The 12,934-nt window shown below is 45.6% G+C and overlaps 1 protein-coding gene across 1 annotated transcript; it reads left to right on the top strand.

The window, feature by feature from the left end:
• Positions 1–535: 535 nt before the first annotated feature.
• LOC132579523 (uncharacterized) lies at positions 536–11,690 on the top strand. Its single transcript, XM_060249996.1, has 6 exons — positions 536–773; positions 1,450–1,786; positions 6,378–6,541; positions 8,013–8,087; positions 9,585–9,751; positions 10,750–11,690. Exons 1-6 carry the CDS (start codon positions 536–538, stop codon positions 10,861–10,863), a joined length of 1,095 nt encoding a protein of 364 aa, XP_060105979.1. The 3' UTR covers positions 10,864–11,690.
• The last annotated feature ends 1,244 nt before the right edge of the window (positions 11,691–12,934 follow it).

Genomic DNA, 12,934 nt, shown 5'->3' with positions numbered 1-12,934 from the left:
AGGTAAAGGAGATTGTGAGCTGCTCTGAGACTCTTTGGAGTGGAGAGCGGGATATAAATCCAATATCTTCTTCTTCTTCTTCTTCCAGATATTTTCCAACACAGACCTGGCAACCCTAGGTCTATCATTTACAAATGTTTCTAATCCTTTTTTTAAAAAAATGTACAGGGCCAGTGCACATTGGCTTCATGATGGGGCATCTTGTCTACCTGCTGTGCCCAATCATGAAGAGAAACAATTTGGCTGCAAACAGCTACACTCTGGTTTTATTGAGATGACTGTAATGCATTCTGGAAGCAGCAGATGGACCAACATTCTGCTGCTAGGCTATAGACAGGCGTATGCCACAGTGCCCATTTTAAGCCTCTGTTTGCAAAATCTTACATTTTGTTTGTCTAATTTTAGGAGAGAGTTAAAGGTGCTTTTTTAACCTTAAACATTCTGTGTGGCAGCTTCCATTCCTCAGGTCAGGGCTAGGCTTGCCAGCAGCCTAGAGAAAATGTCCTGTCCTATAATGGAGACTTAACATGTGGAAATGGTAGAGATGCCCTACAAATATGACAATCTAGTGACGACAACTTCTATTGGCACCAGTGCCAGATTAAACCCTGTGGAGGCTGCTAGGCAGTTAAAATCTCAGAAACCCCCTTGTAAATTATTTCAGAGTCAGAACACCTGCCCTGCCACCCACAGCCCACACTGCAGCCTGCAAGCCCCTTCTCAAAAGCCCCTTCGACAAAGTTCTGGGGAAGAGGCAGACAGAGGCAAACTTGGTGATGATATAAGCGGCAGCCGCACCAGGCGGGCAAGTCAGGCAAAGAGCAGTTGAGTTGCTGACTGCACTTGCAAGCTGGGAGGGCTGCAAGCAGGGGGGGAAACGGGGTGGGGGGGAGCTGGTCTGGGGCCCCTAAAGGCATGGGAGCCCATAGGCCCGTGCCCACTTGGCCTAATTGTTAATCTGACCCTGATTGGCACTGTATCTCTATGAGTTTTCAAGGGGCACAGAATTCAGCAAGCACAATCCATGGCAAATTTCTCCTCCTTGTGTTGCTCCCTACATCCACCTCTGAATTGGAAGTTCTACTCCCCATTCCTGGGATAGGATGTGGTTACTCAGTGGCTGATTATTAAAAATGCACTGTGCTCTGCTCATACTCAGAGGCCCTCGTCTTTATTCCACTTGTTACAAAGCATAAAGCAGTTTCTTCTGATACAGACTCTTGGCTCAAGTCTGAATTAAACCAGTAGACGTAGCGATGAGAATAGATGGTTTTAAAAGAAGATTAGACAGATTCACAAAAGATTGGTTCATCAATGGGTACCAGCTATGGTGCCTAAAGGGGGCCCCCTTGCTTTTATGATTTTTAAAAGGGGTGGATTTGATTGGGGGGGGAGTGTCTGGCCATACCCCAAAGGGCAGAAAGCTGGCATCTGATACTCCTTTCCCAGTTCCTGTCGAGGAAGACACAAGCCTGCCTGTGAAGAATGCCAAGGTCACCAGAGTGCTGGAGGAGAGGCAGATAAAAGTGGGTTCCCACAGTCTGTCCGCTCACATCTCTTCCCAGTCCCCCCCCCCCCTCAGCTTCACTCGCCATCCTGCCCACCTGGCCGCAAAACCCACTCCCCTTCGCCTTTGCCCAGATACATTCAACTTGGCCATGTGGCACATGCTGCTACTGAGTGGGTTGCTGGCAGGGGTGCCACCCTGGGGTGCCTGTGCCCCTTGGGAGATAAACTCCGATGATGGTCAGCCACAGGAATCTGCAGTGGTTACCCTCAATGACAGGTAAGCAGCTGCATGGATACCTCCTGGGCAGTTGTGGTTTGAGGACTGGGGTGGCCAGATGTGGGAAAGGATCTTTCTATAAAGGCATCTGCCTTTAATAGTGGCTTAGAAGGAGAGATTTCTGCAATGGAAGAGAAAAGATGCTTCTTTTGAAATTCCCTCCCTCTCAAAAAGGATATTGTAGAACTGGAGAACAGGCAGAAAAAGGGCAGCCCAACAAGCAAAGATGTTAAAGCAGCTTCCCTAGTAGGAAAAGTTAGACGTTTGGGTCTTTTTCTAAAAAACAAAACCTACTAAAGAAGACATGAAAGGTTTACACACTTACGCATGGGGTGGAAGGAAGAAGAGGGATAGAGAGCACTGTTCCACAACCATCGATCTGTAGCATGGGATCACCATATGCAGTTGACGAACAGTTGATTGGGAACAAATAAAGGGAAGTTCTTTATCACACTCTGCAAGATTTACTTGTGGAATCTCAAGCCAGAAGAGGTGATGCTGACCGGTAACTTATATGTGGTTGTGGCGGAGAGTTATGCATATTTGTGGGGTCAACCTACAGCTATGATAGGTTTCCACTTGATCCAGGAAAATGGGATAATTTTTCCAGCATCGTCACCCTTTGGGTTTGAAATAGAAATGGAGATATTTGTTCATGAAAGGTGATAGGCATTTTTTCTTTCTTACTTACCATACCTCCTTGGTGTCCTGAAGGTGCTCCCTCCACACCGATCTCCATGCTTTCTTAGTGGCTTCATTTCAGAGGATAGCCATGTTGGTCTGCAGTAGCACAGTGAGATTCAGGTCCCAAAGCACCCTAGAAATGGATGAGAGTTTCATGGCATAAGTTTCTGAGAGTCAAGGCTCCCTTCTGCGTTTCCCCTAATCAAGCTGACTACAATATGCATTTGTACCTTTGCATCTTTACAACACCTCTCCCACCTTCTGACTGGGATATAAAGACTCAGATTTCCATTCCTATTCCTTTCTGATGAAGGGAGCTTTAACTCTCAGAAACTTTTGCCCTAAAAGTCTTGTTGATCTCTTAGGTGCTACTGCACTTGGATTTAACTGTCCTACGTGGCATAGGAGATTTTAAACTAAACATGACATGGATGGTTTCCCAATAAACTGTCAAATTACAATAGATATTCATTTACTTACCTTTTCTGGCATCTCAGGGGGTAGGTCAGAACTCACAGAGTCAGGAAGGGCCTTATTTCCCCACCTGAGAGCCACGTTGCTTCACCATCCTCCAAAGGGCTGGGAATAACTGTAATAAGAAGATGCAGGATGGAGATTTTTAAGCAGAGGCTAGGTGGCCATCTGACAGCAATGCTGATTCTGTGAACTTAGGCAGATCATGAGAGGGAGGGCAGGAAGGGTTGCATCAGTACTTAGTTCTTGTGGCCCTTTCTTACACACCCAGGGAAATGCTGATTGCCACTTTGGGGTCAGTCAGCAATTTTTCTCCACCCCAGTTTGGCAAGGGATGCTGGAGGTTTTTGCCACCTTCTGGGCATGGAGCAGGGTTCACTGGGGATGTGGTGGGGGGAGGTATTTGTGAAGTTCCTGCATTGTACAGGAGGTTGGACTAGATGACCTTGTAAGCACCTTCCAATTCTATGATTCTGTGGGTGGTGTAGAGCTACATTCAGATGAAGAGTTCCTTCGTACTTGACTTTTAGGAAGAGTTTTTCTACTGTCTGGGGTGTATCTGCTATAATTCAGTTTGCAAGGCATCTGTCTAACATAAGAACATAAGAGAAGCCATGTTGGATCAGGCCAACGGCCCATCCAGTCCAACACTCTGTGTCACACAGGGGCAAAAAATTTTATATATACACACACACTGTGGCTAATAGCCACTGATGGACCTGTGCTCCATAACAACACTGCGGGGAGCATTTGTTTACTTCTAACAACTGAACACATGAAATTGCCTGATACTAGTCAGACCTCTTGGTCTATCAAGGTCAGAATTGTCTACTGTGACTGGTGGGGGCAGCAGCAACTTCCGAGAATCTTTCATCATCTTTCTAACTGGAGATGCCAAAGATTCAACCTTGAGACCTGCTGACACTAAGCAGATGCTCTATGTTCAGTCTGGAGAAGAGGAGGTGTGGGGTGGGACATGATTGCTCTCTTGGAGTATTTGAAGGGCTGTCACTTAAGGGAGCTGTTCCTGTTGGCAGAAGAGGACTCACAATAATGGGTTTCAATTAAGGGCAGGAAGGTACCAGCTGGATATTAGAGAAAACTTTTTTACAGTAAGAATTATTCAACAGCAGAACCAGCTACCTAGGGAGGTGGTGAGCTCCACCTCACTGGCAATCTAAGTCGCAGCTGCAGAAACACTGCTCAGGGATGCTTCAGGCTGATCCTGCAGTGAGCAGGGGGTTGGACTTGATGGCCTGGATGCCCTTCCAATTCTGCAATTCTATGCTTCTATCACCGAGTCACAGGCCTCTCCCTACAGTTGAACTCCCTTGCAGGTGTTGATTTTGTAAACACTTTTATCAGTAAGATTACCAGCAGAACTGGAAAAATTATTTCACTTGCTTTTTGCACTTTTTTACATCCAACTGTTGGTCTGCAAGTGAATTGTTTCCAGGCCTTGGAAATAAGCATTATCGCCTTCTGAGGAAGATGCTTGTAAACAGGGCTGATCTTTTAGCAGGAATGCACAGTAACACAGTTCCAGCTGGCTTAGTGTTGGGGGAGTGGCCTAATATGTAAATGAGTCCCTGCTGGGCTTTTTCTACAAAAAAGCTCTGTGTGAACAATGATGATTTCAGGGTATATGGCTTAATATGCAAATGAGTTCCTGCTGGGCTTTTTCTACCAAAAAAAAAAAGCCCTGCTTTTGGGAGCAGGTCCAGCCAGAAAGTTGGCAACTCTTTCTTCTTGTTAGTTTGTTTTCGCAGCTTTGCTTTGTGGCCTGTGATGTAAGTTTTTCTGTGCAGGACAGGTGGTCTATGGATGATCCTCCCAGCTCCTTGATTTTCTCTGCATATTTAAAACCAGTATCTGATTGGCTGATTTATCTGAATGTCACCTTAACACATCCACAATCCTTAACTGTGGTGGTGTTTTAAGAGTGACAGAACGGTTGTGATTCCATCGCTGTTCATACAATGTGTGCTTCAGGGCGGGGTGAGTAAAGTCAAGACTCTTCTATTTTTCATACTGAGGGAATATTTTGGGGCTACTTTGGGACCATTGCCAACAGTGCAACAATCAGGGCAGAGTCCCTCTGACATGTCTTACCTGTCCAATAGCTGTCTCTTGTGCATCTGTTAAAGGTGCCTGGCCCATAGGGCCAGCCCCGCCGTTAGGCAAACTAAGCAATTGCCTCGGGTGCTGACCTTCTGGGGACACTGAATTGGGTGTCCCCCATGTGACTCAGTGATGTTATTAGTGGAGGAGGGACATCAGAAGTCAGCCTTGCCAAGGTGCCAGCCAGCCTAGGGTTCAGTCCAGTAAAATAAAAACTGTCACTTTAGACTGTCATATCTAGAAAGAAGAGTGGGCTTGTTCGGTAGGGTTGCATATATTTGACTAGAAAAGGGGAACACATTTTATGAAAGCGGCCTGTCCCGTGTATATACTGTCAAGCTGCAGCTGACTCATGACAACCCCAGCAAGAGGCTTTCAAGGCAAGGGAGAAGCAGAGGTGGTCTGCCATTGCCTCTCTCTGCAGAGTCTTCCTTGGTGGTCTCCCATCCAAGCACCGACTCTACTTAGCGTCTAAGATCTGATGAGATGAGGCTATACTATGCTGCCTTCCACCCCCTTCTCTGTGGAGAGCAGAAAAGTTGTTTTTGCTAGATACTCTTGTCAATGATGTTGAAGTGTGAACTTTTTTTTTTTTGCTGTTGCTGTTGTTTTGGGCAGGGAAATGCTTAATCTACGGAAGATGTGCCAACAGTGTCTGTGTGGGCAGGGAACAGGAGGCAGATAAACTTCTTGAGAGCAGAACAACGCTGCATGTTAGAATGGCCAACTTCTCAGCCTTCCTGCTGCTCCTGAGCCTTCAACAGCCGCCCTGAGCCTGCTTCGGCGGGGGAGGGTGGGATATAAATAAAATTTTACCTTACCTTACCTTTTACCTTTTTACCTTAAATGCTTCACCTGCTGGCTTCTCCATACTGAGCCACTGTGAAAGGTTCAGGAGACAGCAGAAGTCCAGTTGGCAGCTTAAGAGAAAAGGTGGTTGTGGTTCATATGGTTTAAACAGATATGGTGAAGGAGGAATTGAGTAGCGGCAGCTTCTCCTACAGAGAAGGCACTGGCTGAAATGCCTCCTTCAAGCCAGTTCTCAAAGGCACAGGAGTCCAGCTGTCCTCTTTGGTCTCTTGCTACTCTGCTGTCCTCTAAACCCAAACAGAACCACTACTGCAATAACAACAACACCAGGGAGCTGCCGAACAGTCAGGGGGTTCTTTCACATGGCAACTGTTTGCAAGTGGATTTTGCTGTTCTTACACAGTAAAAACCCAGTTGCAAAGCGTGTTATTTAGTGTGTGTGAACACACCCTGGCTCTAAGCACCACAGCTTAACTTTACTTTGTTCTCTCTCCTTTGACAGCTGCCGGGCAGAAGTCCTCTGGCGGGCAGCTTCTGCAATGCTTCAGCAGCTTCGGTTGGACCGGCCTCCTAGGATTGCAGCCAGTGCAGCAGACCAAGCACACGAAACTTGGGCCAAGGTGGCGAGGGAGCTCCCAACCCTGTCCAGTCAGGGGCAGTACCTTGGTGAGTTCCTCTGACCTCCCACATCTGGTTTCTGCCCTAGACCTGCTGCTCACCATAGCTATACAATAGGATTTTAATTTGAGTCCTTCCACCAGGTTGCTGCTCCAAGGTCCAGCAGCAGAATGTGCAAAGTGATGAGAGTATCTCTAGGCCTGTGCAGAGTGCCTTCTGCCTCACCATGAACCACTGCGTAGTGGCTTTGGAATCAAATTCTAGTGAAGCTTAAGTTCCAGCACTTCTCTTTTTAGAAGTTAACCATGATCCTCTCTTCAGTTTGTCCCACCAGGTACTGCTGAGATAAAGTTTGGTCTCCCCTTGCCACCCTCTCTCTTCTCCCTTTAACAATAGCCTTTTTCTGAGATCGCTGGAAAAACTTCACTTTCTACATTTCTTGTAAGCATCTTAAACAGACTGGCAAACAAACACTAATTTGAAGTTCGTTGTCTTTGAACTTGCAAAGAATAGGGCTGCCAACAGACCTTGAAAAAAATTTATTTTTTCTTTTTAAATAACTTTTACATGTGGAAATGGCACTTGAAAGTTTTAATGGCATGGAGGTAAATAAGAACACATTAAGATTCTGTTAAAAGGAATGGGACATTTTTTCCCCCCTTCTAGGCCTGTTGGCAACACTAACTAAGGATTTACTATGTGGCTTTGGTAAATTGTTAATTTTCAGCTTCAGCTCTCCCATCTGTAAAGGGGAACCCAGAACTGCAAGTTGTTGTTGAGACCTATAGCCATGCTTGGATGTTGAAATCAAACCAATATGGCTCCCTCACCCCTACTTGCTTAATTTTCCTGTTCCCATCTGTCTCTGCTTGATGGGTGCCAACCTTCAGGTGAGGCCTGGAATCTCCTGGAGTTACAGCTGATCTCCAGATTACAGAAATCAGTTCCCCTGCAGAAATTACTGTTTTGGAGGTTGGAGGAGTCTATGGCATTATACCCCACTGAGGTCCCTGTCCTCTGCAGGCTCTGCTTCCAAATCTCCAGGAATGTTCAAACCCGTATTTGGCAATCTGTTCTGTCCCAATGCTAATCTCTTCCCCTCAACCCCTACATTCTGTTCTTCCTCCTATGCTCAGAGTCTGAAGTATTTCCCCTTGTCGCATGACCTTCAATTTCCTTCACTGTGGTTTTAAATATTCCATGACAGACCTCCTGCTATGACATCACAGCAGCACAGCCAATGCCTTTTGTCAGCTAGGGAAGAGAGTAAAGAAAGGTGATCAGCAATGTGTTACAATGTTTCTACCCTCTTTCACTCTATCTGTGTTGAACCTTTTAGGAGAAGCCATTCAGGATCCTGTTTAATAAGACTCAAATCTGGCAGCCCCAACTTTCCCCATTATAATTTTGCGTTGTAGGGAGAATCAGTATCTGCTGACATTCTCTCTCCTGGTTAACAGGGGGGCCTTGTCTCTGCCACGTAGACCTAATCACCAAATGTTCCTTCCTCTCTAAACAGATATCTTCTCCAATCAAACGCTGCTGATACGAAGAGGGAGCTGCATCCAGATCTCATATCGTATCATGATGGATGGTAAATGCTCTCATTCTGGTTAGATTAAAATCTCTGTTTTTCTCCCCAGCCGGCGTGGTGCCTTATGAGGCTGCCAGGCAGGGGCAGAAACAGACCAGCCTGCTGTGGTTATAAGTCTCCTTTGAGGCTCCTATAGTGAACACATCAAGTATGATGGCATTTATACTATACTGGCTTACTGCCTGGAATGACCACAAACTATGAAAGACAAAATCGTTCAGGTGGGAATTCCTATAAAGGTAATAAGGAAAATATTATAACAGAATGGTTCAGGAAGATGCTTTTATAAAGGGAAAAGGACTGTAGACTATGCCCTTGTATATGGTATGTATTATCTGTTTGTTGTAATATTATCCTGCTCTTACTGCAGTGGTTTCTACTTCTGTAATACCATTTCCTGCATTGTTTGACATATCACAAATGAGGGTGGCCAATTCTGGGTTGAAAAAGTCCTAGAGATTTGGGAATGGAGCCTGGGGAGAGTAGGGTTTGAGGAGAAAAAGGATAATGCCATATAATGCCATATAATCTACCTGCCAAAGCAACCGTTTTCTCCAGATGATCTCTGTCATCTGAAGAACAGTTGTAATTCCAGGGGATTCCAGGCTCCACTTGGAGGCTTTCATCCCTCTCATCAACATTTGGCTTTGTTTCAGGTTTTCATAATCCTAGTCCTATTGCATTACTTATTAGATGCCTCATCCTACTAATTGCATTGATTTACTCTATGTAATCTGCCTTGGGTCTTGGTGAGGAAGGTGGACTATAAATAAATAAATAAAAATAAGGTTGCGCTATTAAACCCTTGCATGCATGTCCTGGGGAACCTGCCCCTACCAGGAGTCTCCCAGGGCTTATTGCTGTACTCAGATTTGCCTTTGGAGCCATCGTCAGAGGGCTGACTATGTGTTATGCAGAAATTTTGTGCTGGTTTTGTTCTTTAGTGGAGGAAAAACATTTCTGTGTTTTGCTTGCTATGACCTGCAGATCTAACTTCTATTAAAGGCTCAGGAGCAGAGGCTGTTTTGAAGGGTGCACTTCAAAACACCCTTTGGAGAGGGACGGTGGCTCAGTGGTAGAGCATCTGCTTGGTAAGCAGAAGGTCCCAGGTTCAATCCCTGGCATCTCCAAAAAAAGGGTCCAGGCAAATAGGTGTGAAAAACCTCAGCTTGAGACCCTGGAGAGCCGCTGCCAGTCTGAGTAGACAATACTGACTTTGACGGACCAAGGGTCTGATTCAGTATAAGGCAGCTTCATATGTCATATGACTCTATGACATTGCACAATGCTGAGGCCCCTCCCCAAACCCTGTTCCACCCTCTCCCAGAGAGAGATGTCGTATTAGTTATTTCTTTTTGTGGCATTCTAGCTGTTCTCAGATGGGAATTACCAGTCTAGCCATTTTAAAGGAGAAGCAAATACAGTTTTTAGACATGGTTTGCAAAAACTGTCTTCCACCCACCCCTTTATGCCTTTCTGTGCTCCCCACTCCCTTAGATCTCGGCTGGCAAACCTGGGTGCTGCACCCCAGTTCCTTCGTCTTCACGGAATGCTTGGGCTGCCAGTGCCACAAAAAGGAAAAGGGGCAGACGACCCCCGTTTGGATGCAAGAGTGTGGACTCCTTGGACAGCCAAACCATCAGCCAACAGTGGACTCAAAGCAGGTACAGGATGTGGTCCTCCAAAGACCCACTCAGGCAATTTAATTGGAAGACTCTGGTACTTTAGAGGGGATGGGAGGAGCCCAAAGTTTCTGGGGCATGCTCCTTAGGTTAGAGCTGTTATGTATTTGCTGTGTTCACTGCTAGTAGGCCTGAGTTTGAGGCAGGCACTCCTTGCAAACCAGGATCCTGAAGCTTGCAAGAACTGCCAATCAGGATGCTAGGCATGTAACAACTTATAACAAAGAGATGCAAATGAAGAATTCTGGAGTGAGCCAATAGGAATAACTGTTGCCTGCTAGGGAGCATGGCTAGCCATAACCAGGCGGTATACAGTTCTCTCTGTGCCTGTTTCTCTGTGGATGTTTCTTCTTGCAATAAATTAGTGTGCATAAATTAGTGTGCTGTGGGGTCATCCTTCCTGAGCTAAGACAAAAACATGTGAGCTGGAGGCTAAAAATCTGTGAGCTAGCTCATGCTAACTCAAGTTAGAGGGAATATTGGCCAGGACTACTAGAAGCCCTCCCACAGATGCCCCCCAAGCACCAAGAATACAGAGCATCACTGCCCCAGAGAGTTTCATCTATACCTGTGGCTAATAGGCACTGATGGACCTCTGCTCCATGTTTATCTACTCCCCTCTTGAAGCCGTCTATGCTTCTAGTTGCCACCACCTCCTGCAGCAGTTAATTCCATGTGTTAATCACCCTTTGGGTGAAGAAGGTGCTAAGTATGTTTTATACCAGTCATCTTCACTCCCCTGGACATATGCAGCTGCCAGTCAGAGGTGTGTGCAAGCCCCCAAGCTTCATGGGTGGACTCAGGTGCCTATCCCAAGTTTTAGGTGTTTTGTTCTATTGAAATACTCGTAGTTTGCTTCTGTACTGCAAACATGATCTGAAGTAGCTCTGCACATAATTGTATTGGCTTGAGAGTGTAGTGCAGAAATTGTAAATCTTCTATGCTCTTCTTGAAAAAAACAATCACTTGCTTTTCTCCAGGCACGCTGCTGTCGACCGCGCCGGACTTCAATCTCCTTTGTGTTTCTCCAAGAAGATGGCACATTAGTTGTACGGGCACCACGCTTGGATCGTGACTGCCACTGCCAACCCTGAGGCCTGCTCCACTTGGCACAAAAGAAACCGAATTCAGGGGATAGACAGGGATCATCATCTGCAACCATCACAGATTTTCTCCTGTAAGGGATGCCCCTGAACTGGCATTTTCTGATACTGGAGAGAAGCGGTGGGAAAACCTCTTCCACAGCCCCCTCCCACACACTAAAGAACCCCAAATGGAGCGCTTGAGTTCCCACCTGCTGCAGAACGCTTTGAATAAAGGCCCATGAGCATTTAAATCAGGTTAGAACAAATTTAGCTGTCAAAAGAACCTTAGAAATTGCAAGCTTACAAGGGGAAAGGATAGCTTTTAATTGAGATCTTTAGCCCTGTTACTGAACTTCAGTCCACAAGATTTTGCTTTTAAAATATGAAATGCCTTTGGAGTAGGAAGAATTCCGTAATACGGTTGCAATTTTTTAAAAAAATAAGTCACCGCTCCTGTTTGATCTACAGCCAACAACAAGAAATCATGCTTAGCTCCCTGCCCTGGAAAGCTTCACCACAAGCTTTTTGTCGATCAAGTTGTTGTTAAAGACACAGGAGCAGGTCAGGCTGTTTTTCCCCATCAGTTGGCAACCCTGTTATATACTCTTGGTGCACATCAGATAAAAAATCACTTGTGATGGTCCCATATAGGGATGACTGTTTTAAATTCCCAGTGTAGGCCTCCCCACAATGTCAGTTCTTTCTATTGCTTTCCCCCACTCCCCACCCCAGGCATGGCAGAAGACAGATTGTCCAAGGACACTTTTAAAAATTGTTTTCACTATGAAGAAATATATCAGATTTACAATAAAAACACACCAACTATTTTAATACAACTGTAGAAGTTTGTCTGTCTGTTTCAGATGAGCCAGCAGTTTGGTCTTTTATAAACAAGGGGGAAATTGCTTATAACAGGGTGAGGAGTGGGGAGGAGAAAGAGACGGATTGATTAGTCAGGCAAGCACTCCTCAGCCCTGGATCATCCAATTAACTTGGGCTTCTGAGCATGTGCAAAGTGCTTTTCTCCAACTCAGCCAAAGACTTTTAGGATTGCAGTCTGATGCATACACAACATAGGAAATTGCTATCGAACACAACAGGACTTGCTTTTGTGTGTGTTTCATACCACTTTACATATGCTTAAAACTCTGTTAAATAAATGGGACTTGAAAATGTTTAACTTTGGCCAGATCCTGACCTAGTCATGTTGCCGGGTCAGACCAAAAGTTCATCTATACTATCATTCTCTTCCTAACAATGGCTGGTTGGATGCCTTTGAGAAAGCAGCAATGAGAGAAGCAGTGCATGAAGGCAACAGCTCTTCCCAGTTTGGAGTAGTGATTAAGTGAGCCAGTTTGGTGTGGTGGTTAAGTGTGCAGACTCTTATCTGGGAGAACTGGGTTTGATTCCCCACTCCTCCACTTTCAGCTGCTGGAATGGCCCTGGGTCAGCCATAGCTCTAACAGAGCTGCCTTGATAGAGCAGCTTCTATGAGAGCTCTCTCAGCCCCACCTACCTCACAGGGTGTCTGTTGTGGGGAAGGAAGATAAAGGAGATTGAAAGCCACTGAGACTCAGATTCAGAGAGAAAGGCGGGGTATAAATCTGTGGTCTTCCTACTATGTCTCCCAAGCATCTAGTATTTAAAGGTACACTGCCTTTGAATATGGAAGTTCTATCTAACTATCATGACTGACAGATGCTTTGAAATAGACTAATTTTTTTAAGTCAGCCCAGAGGGATGTGGAATGGTATAGTATAGCCCGATCTCATCAGATCTCAGAAGCTAATCAGAGTCAGTACTTGGATGAGAAACCACCAAGGAAGGCTCTGCAGAGGCAGGCAATGGCAAAACCACCTCTGCTTAATCACTGGGTTTGAAATCCCTATGGGGTCACCGTATGTCAGCTTCCACTTGGCGGCACTTCACATGCACGCAAGCACGCACACACAGAGTTATCCCAGCTAGTGGCTGCCTCCCCATCTTGCGGCAGTGAGTTTTAAAAGTCCATTGTGTAAAAAAAATAATACTTCCATCAGTCCTGGACTTGTATCAAATCATGGAGTGATTCCAAATGCCA

This window comes from Heteronotia binoei, chromosome 1 (genome assembly GCF_032191835.1).
Source record: "Heteronotia binoei isolate CCM8104 ecotype False Entrance Well chromosome 1, APGP_CSIRO_Hbin_v1, whole genome shotgun sequence".
NCBI classification, from domain to species: Eukaryota; Metazoa; Chordata; class Lepidosauria; order Squamata; family Gekkonidae; genus Heteronotia; species Heteronotia binoei.
This window is presented reverse-complemented; position numbering and strand designations above follow the sequence as displayed.